Consider the following 7,128-nt stretch of genomic DNA (forward strand, 5'->3'; position numbering starts at 1 on the left):
GGTAGGAAAAAGTTCCTAATTTTAAAGTACTAGAATTAAAAACATACTTCCAGGAATTCATAGAGATGCAATAAAAAGGAAATCATAGGGAGAATGAACACAGGATTCAAGATGATTACAGTCTCTTATGAAAACAGAGAGGTGGGATAAGGGGGCTATATGTTTATATATAAATTACTTTCTAAGTTCTAGCTTTTAAGTAGTGGGTTCATGTATGTTTATTATTGAAAATTAATAAGCAATTTCATAAATAAAACATTTGCATATACAGCTGATCATGAACCAATGTTTGTAATTAATTAAATTCCATGCACTTCAAAACCAAATAACATGTATATTATTTAAACAAATCATCAAAAATATGTGACCGCCTAAGGAGGTAGTAAATATAAAATTGGCATTACAAAAACAATAACCTGGACAATCAAACTAAAAAGTTATCTCAGCGCATAGGACAAAGAGAGAGAAAGAGAGAGAAATGATAAAATGTGAGTGAGAAATAGATTATATCTAATATTCAAATAATATAGTTACAGAAGGAGAGAAAAAGGAAATTAGAAGCAATAATTTTAAAGTATCTTTTTACTGAAAGACCAATAAAATCTTCAAATCAAAAAACCTAGGCAGGACTTTTAAAAAGATACACACGCACATAAAATTTAAAAAGTAACATCAAACTATTATACTGTACAGAAAAACAGAGTTAAAAGTAAAAGTAAATATCTAATTAAAAAAAGATAATTAACTCCTAATATGTCTGTAACACAACTAAGTAATACTTTTGACATAAGGTATACCTTAAGAAATTTAAAAGGTTATCACTTAGAATTACAATTCTACATTATCTCAATAAAACCAGTAATGCTGTAAAAAAAAACTATGCTAAAAAGTCTTATCTTAATGGTGACTGAAGGGGAAAAAACTCAATTTTTGACACTCAGAAAAATATGTGCTTCCCCTTTGGTTTTGTCCATGAGTTCTTGCTACATGTTCCTTGACTTTCCCCTTCCCTTCCCTTTCCCTGCCCGCCCCTCCCTCCTTCCCTCTTGTCTCTGTTGATTTCTTTTTCAGAAAGGTGGAATTTTTAAAGACAAAAGCAAAAATTATTAAGGTAGAAGAGAAACAAAAGTTACACATGAAAGAGAAAGCTGGATTTGAAAGCCCAACAAAACAGATCGACATCTAGCAAACATTACGGAGAAAACAAAACAACACAAACAAGAATAAGAAAGGTCTCTATCTACATATATATAGATTTAAGAGAAAATATCAGGCTAATATATATGGAAATTTTAATGAAATAAAATTTGAATCTATAAAACGTTCTTAAACTTGACCTGGATGAGGTAGAAAACCTAAAAGATAACGAAAATTTGGAAAGCTTACCTAAAACTTGTAAACAAAATGGTCATCTTGATATAGTAGTCAAAACTTCAAAGTAACAAGTACTTATGTTGAATGACAAAAATTCATTTAATACCACCATTTTTGAATGATTTAACCTAATCCTATAGTAAACAATTCCAAAAGCACAGAAAAACACAAAAACATTCTAAATATTTTATGACCTAACCTTACCTTGGAAGCCCATATGCACAAAAGCAAACCATGCAACCAATCTCATTTAAGAATACTGATACCAAATTCTAGATTAAAATTTTGTACAATGAATGTGGAGGTATCATCACTAAATGAGTTTTTATCAGAAAGCCATAGAGCACAATGGTTAAGAGCAGGTGTTTCCTAGTCTCACAACCCTGAGTTTAAAGCCCACTCTCGACCCACACTAACAATGAAATGTCGCTCTGGTTCTTAACTTTTCTAATACTGTTTCCTCAACCACAACATGAAGGGAAAATAAATAAAGCGCTCTTCTAATAAGTTGGTTGGAAAGATTAAATGAAAAAACAAAGTTTAAAAAACTCTTAGCATAATTCCTTAATATGATATATAGTAAATATTCCCCAAGTTATCTATTAACATTTGTACAGAATATCACATCAGTCATTGGAAAAAATAAAGGACATATGATAGTCAACATGCTAAATCTGATTCCAAAACATTTTAAAAACTTTGATCTATAAGGAAATTTCCATGTCATAATGAAAAAAAAAACACATAACAGAAACTAAAATTAATCCTAGTAGTATTCCATAATCTTAGCTAAAGCAATAAAATAGTAAGTGAAAAAGATATGAATATTGAAAAGACAGAATAATTATTTGCAGATGATAAGTACTATAAACATAGAATGCTGAAAATATCAATCAAATATGTATTAGAACTGATGAAAATTCATAAGGGAAGCTGGATACAATGTTAGTACACAAATCAAAATTATATGAGAAAGGAAAGGAGTAAGAAGAGAATAAGCAGCTGGACACCTACCTCTCTGTCCAAACCAAGTCTTACACTAATAACAAGACAAGCAACTCTTTAGTGCTAAAGAACATTCATTTTATGTAATGTTTACAGTGACTTGTACGAGGTCTGTCTGGAAAAAAATCCAACCACTGTTAATATAACAGGAATGGTTTGCATAACTTCAGTGAAACCTGGCAGCCAAAGAGAGTGGACTGGAGTGAGCATATGGGAACAATGTACTAGTCAGTGGGGACAGTAGACGCCGTTAAAAGAGCTTATGTACTGTGTGGCTGTTGCACTCAAAATGACTGAGCCAGCTGAGCAATGAATCTGCATCAAATTTTGCATTAAGCTTGAACATTCCTACGCGGAAGCTGTTCAGATGATTCAGAAGGATGCAGCTATGGGAATCTGGTGACTGCCAGGTTCATCACAACAATGCACCTGCTCATGCATCATGTCTCATGCAGAGGTTTTTGGTGAAACACCAAATCACCCATGTGACGCAGGACCCCTACAGCCCAAATTTGGTGCCCTGCAACTTCTGGTTTTTCCCAAAACTATAATCACCTTTGAAAGAGAAGAGATTTCAGACCCTCCATGAGATTCAGGAAAATACGACAGGGCAGCTGATGATGGCTAGGAAAGCTGTGTGAGGTCCCAAGGTGCCTACTTTAAAAGGGACTGAGGTATCATTGTCCTATGTGCGATGTTTCTTATATCTTGTATCTTCTTCAATAAATGTCTCTATTTTTCGTAGTATATGGCTGGACAGACCAAGCATAATGTTAACTGTCTCTTGAAAGCTGTATTGTATTTTTATAACTTTAGATGATACCTAAAATTAGAAAATACCACATTATTTTATCTAAGAAACTTACTCTGAATCTAGTTTGTGCTGTTTCTTAAATTTTGTTTTAACTCTTAATTTGATTAATATGTGACATTCTTCCCACCTAACTCCCACAGAAATTAACTGAAAGTTGAGTGATCCATAAAATTCCTTCTTCCTCTATCCTCTGCTATTTTTTTATCCTCCCTATCTTAAATAAATGCATGCATATATCTACTAAACATTTAGATCTTAAAAAGTTGCTCATGTCTAGTCATACTAATTTTGAGGCTTTAAAAGATGATTCAGAGGCATTTAATGACTTGCCCACGGTCATTGTAAGGTGATTTAAATCCTACCCACATCCTATTATCTTTTCACTACACTGCCTATATTCCAACAGTTTCCAGTTGGAACTTTCCTTGTTTCTCTGTAATGTTAAATTTTAAGATTCAGAGGGAACTAAAATAAGTACTGCAGTTGCATCCCTTTGAGAAAACATTCACTTGTTCTCTCACCATCAAATATTTACTAAAACCTACTATGTGCAAGGAACTTTTATAAGCCCTATGGTGAAACAAAGCAGCCAACATACCTGCCCTTATGAACCTTACATTTTATTCAACTCAGAAGTATGCATTTAAAGTAAATAGTATCCAGCTCACTTCACTCTATAAATTAATTAGGTCCCTGGAAAGAAGGCTTCTATTGCTGCCCTAAAGAATCCTCACCTGGGACCTGAATCTATGTATCAAATTTCTGAGATCTAAGGATCCTACACTTAGAAAAATATCAAGCATAAAGGCTGAAGATACATGTTCACGACCGAATGACAGATTAAACCATGCTTAATCTGCCTCCAACCCCACCTCACCTGTATCTGCTAAACCTCAGAAAAGCAGCTCTCGGTAGTTGTACTACTTCTCCCAACCCCGTCATAGCCCAGCTTTAGCATGAAGCAAAGAGCACATCGGACGAAAAGACAGCCCCTTGAGCTGTATTATATTGTGACAAGCTGCCCTGTAGGTAAACAAAGACCTATGAAAGTTTTGTGTTGTGATGCCCTTTAAAAAAAAAAAGATTATCACTAATCATAATATCCTCTGGAGGAAAAAAGAATTTTGAAAATATAGGGAACTGTTCCAACCACCAAAATACAACTATTTACATAAAACTAATGTTATACAAGCACATACACACACATTTTTTGAGAGCAGAAAACAGGCTAAAGTTTTGGTTATGCAATATGCACTAGACAAGTCTTGTTTTACTGATAATTCATAAAATTTCAAAGTGAACACAAAGAGTTTCACTTTTGTTTCTTCTAAAGTATGAAGTTCACTTCCTAGTTACTAGCTTGAAGTCTACTTCCTAGTTACCAGCTTGGTGAATATAAATGTATCAATTTGTTTTAAGTAGGTGGTATAAAGTATTCATACCCATATAAATATTTTTAAAAATAGCTCTAACATAAATAACAAATAGTATATTAATACAGAAAGTAAACACATTGTTTCTTTAAAAAATATAAATACCATGATGGAAGTATAAAAATTATATTGCTCTAAAAAAAATTCCCCAATATCAATGAAATAATCTGACATACACTAAAAATAGCATCATAATGGTAATACTTTAAATTAACTACTGCACTCTTTATGTAAGGAGAAGTTTAATTAAACAAGAAAATTGGACTTGATGGCCAAGATCACTTTCAGTAATTTAATTCTTAATCCTAAAAGTTTGTGTATAAACCTCTGAATCAGGCAGATCTGTATTATATGATTCTATGCTAAAGAAGTACTTTAGTCGAAATCAATTTAAAACTCACAAACTTTTTGCAATTGTTCAAATTTAAGAGATGTAAAAAAATTAGCTACATTTCCCACTTCGAAATAGGCTATAATGTTCAACACTGAAAAGAACTATAAACAAAAAAGATACCAAACCTATTAAACATAATTTACTATACATGACCACAAAATCCTGTTCTAAATATTAACACTTTATCACATAGTAACTAAAACATCAAAAACTAAAGTTTAACAAATTCAAAACAGAATACAGGGGATTAGCAGATAAACTGTTCTCAACTCCCGTTATTAAATCTAGAATTATTTCACTGTAAATAAACAGCTGTCTGCAATAACCTTCTAAATTTACCAGTAACAGTTAACTATAACACACAAGAGTTATAAGAGAACTTTCCCAAAGGGCCTAAAATAATAATGCAGTCCTTGCTCTCCAAAATTTCTGAGCATCTTCAATTACCTGAAGTACTACCATAAAATTCTAAGAATAATCTCAAAGTAAAAACCTAACAGGCTGTGAACATATACATAGACCGCTTTTAAGACAGAAGGCCTTATTCTATAAGCACAGGTATGCCAAAACTACAGCAGGGTGGGGCATGCATGCTCAACCAGATAAGCCACACATCGCTTCGGTAGCTGCTCACAGTAAAATGTAGATCTCCCCGTAATTCCAACACGACTACAGCAATGTTTTCCTTTTACCCAAAATGCTTCTCACACAAATGACAAAAAAAAAAAAAAAAAAAATTAAGTCATACCCAACTACTCTTCAGAATATATAGTTCAAGCCATGATAGTGCACTTGAGATTCTGAAAACAAAATCTAGAATAAAAAGAGCGTCTCTCATTACTAACTATAAAACATCTGAAGCTTCACAGATTGTTTTAAGTGACCATCTTAATGTGTGAGTGAGGCCAGAGTAAAGGGTGAAAGATGGAACAAGGTCAAACTTAGGGGACAAAAGATTCCTGGAATAAATATGGCCAGAAAGGTTTCCTTTCTTAAGGGGCATTTCCTGTACTAAGATAAAGAAACGGAAAGAGGAAAGGGAAACAACCAAATCTCTGTACATCGAGTCCACCTGGTAAACGTACCTGCCCCGCCAGGCAAGCAATTCGGGAGGGCGACCCTTTTGCAAATAGCAGGCCTGGAATGGTTCTACCTTCGAAATACAAACTGTGCTCAGAAGGGATGACAACTGGCTATTCTTTTTTTCTTCTTCTTTTTTAAGGAGGACAAGTTTAAGAAGCCACACTGAAGAGTGTAGAAACGTGAGGGTCGCTCTCAATAAATACGAGCCACCGGTTGTTACAAAAAAAACAATCGGCAAGAAGGAAGTGGTTTGAAACCCGCTAACTACACCCTGCTTCCACAAACATCTCAGCACTGGGCGCGACGCCCCAGAGGCGACGGGTAGGGGCAGTGGGTGGCGGAGGAGGGAGCCCCGGGCAACCGAGGCCCGAGCGGCGGCTGGGGGAGGCCGGGCAGCTCCCGACCCAGGCGGGTGCGAGTCGCACGTCGGAAGGAGGAGCGGGGCCGGACCACGCCGGCTCGCGGGCTCGCCTCACCTTCTGTGCCGCGCTCTGCTGCAGCACATTCTGCTCCACGGTCATGGCCCCCGCGGCGCAGGCGGCTGCGTCCGGCTCCTCGCGCCTCCGCTGGCTCTGGCTGCGACGCTCCGCCGAGCTCCAAGGAGCAGCACGGACGGCTGGGGAGGACAGCGCCCCCGCCAGCCAGGCGCGAAGGTGATGGCGGCTGGCGTGCACGGGCACCGCGGGCTGGCGGGGAGGCGCGGACAGCGAGGGCCACGGCTGCGACTTCACGACTCTGTACGGCGCGCCTTCAGCGCGGCTGGCCCGCTGCTGCCCCAGCCCTGAGCGGGCAGCAGACTTGGGGACGCGGGTGGGGGGAGCGAGCTAGCCGGGCCGCGTCACACGCGCGCGCGCGCGCGCTCCTTTGCTGGCGCTCACGGGCCACTGCGGGGAAGGGAGAGGGAACGGAGGGAACGGCCGGACAGAATGGCGATGCCCTCCTCCCGCTCGAGTCCTTCTCCCCTCCCTTCCCCCAACTACGGTCACCGCCCCAGCCAGGCGACTCCGCCCCCGCTGAGCCCCTCC

The 7,128-nt window shown here is 37.9% G+C and overlaps 1 protein-coding gene across 2 annotated transcripts in view; it reads right to left on the reverse strand.

The window, feature by feature from the left end:
• The window catches only part of USP25 (ubiquitin specific peptidase 25), a 125,014-nt gene extending 117,956 nt beyond the window's left edge, over positions 1-7,058 (reverse strand). For both annotated transcript variants that reach the window (XM_054585221.1, XM_054585220.1), the window contains exon 1: positions 6,580-7,058. In XM_054585221.1, coding sequence (XP_054441196.1) covers positions 6,580-6,624 — 45 coding nt within the window. In that variant the 5' untranslated portion in view covers positions 6,625-7,058. The remainder of the gene's footprint in view (positions 1-6,579) is intronic.
• Positions 7,059-7,128: the final 70 nt, after the last annotated feature.

The sequence above is a fragment of the Pteronotus mesoamericanus genome, unplaced genomic scaffold, assembly GCF_021234165.1.
Source record: "Pteronotus mesoamericanus isolate MK-2021 breed Mesoamerican mustached bat unplaced genomic scaffold, CSHL_Meso_final contig_82, whole genome shotgun sequence".
NCBI classification, from domain to species: domain Eukaryota; kingdom Metazoa; phylum Chordata; class Mammalia; order Chiroptera; family Mormoopidae; genus Pteronotus; species Pteronotus mesoamericanus.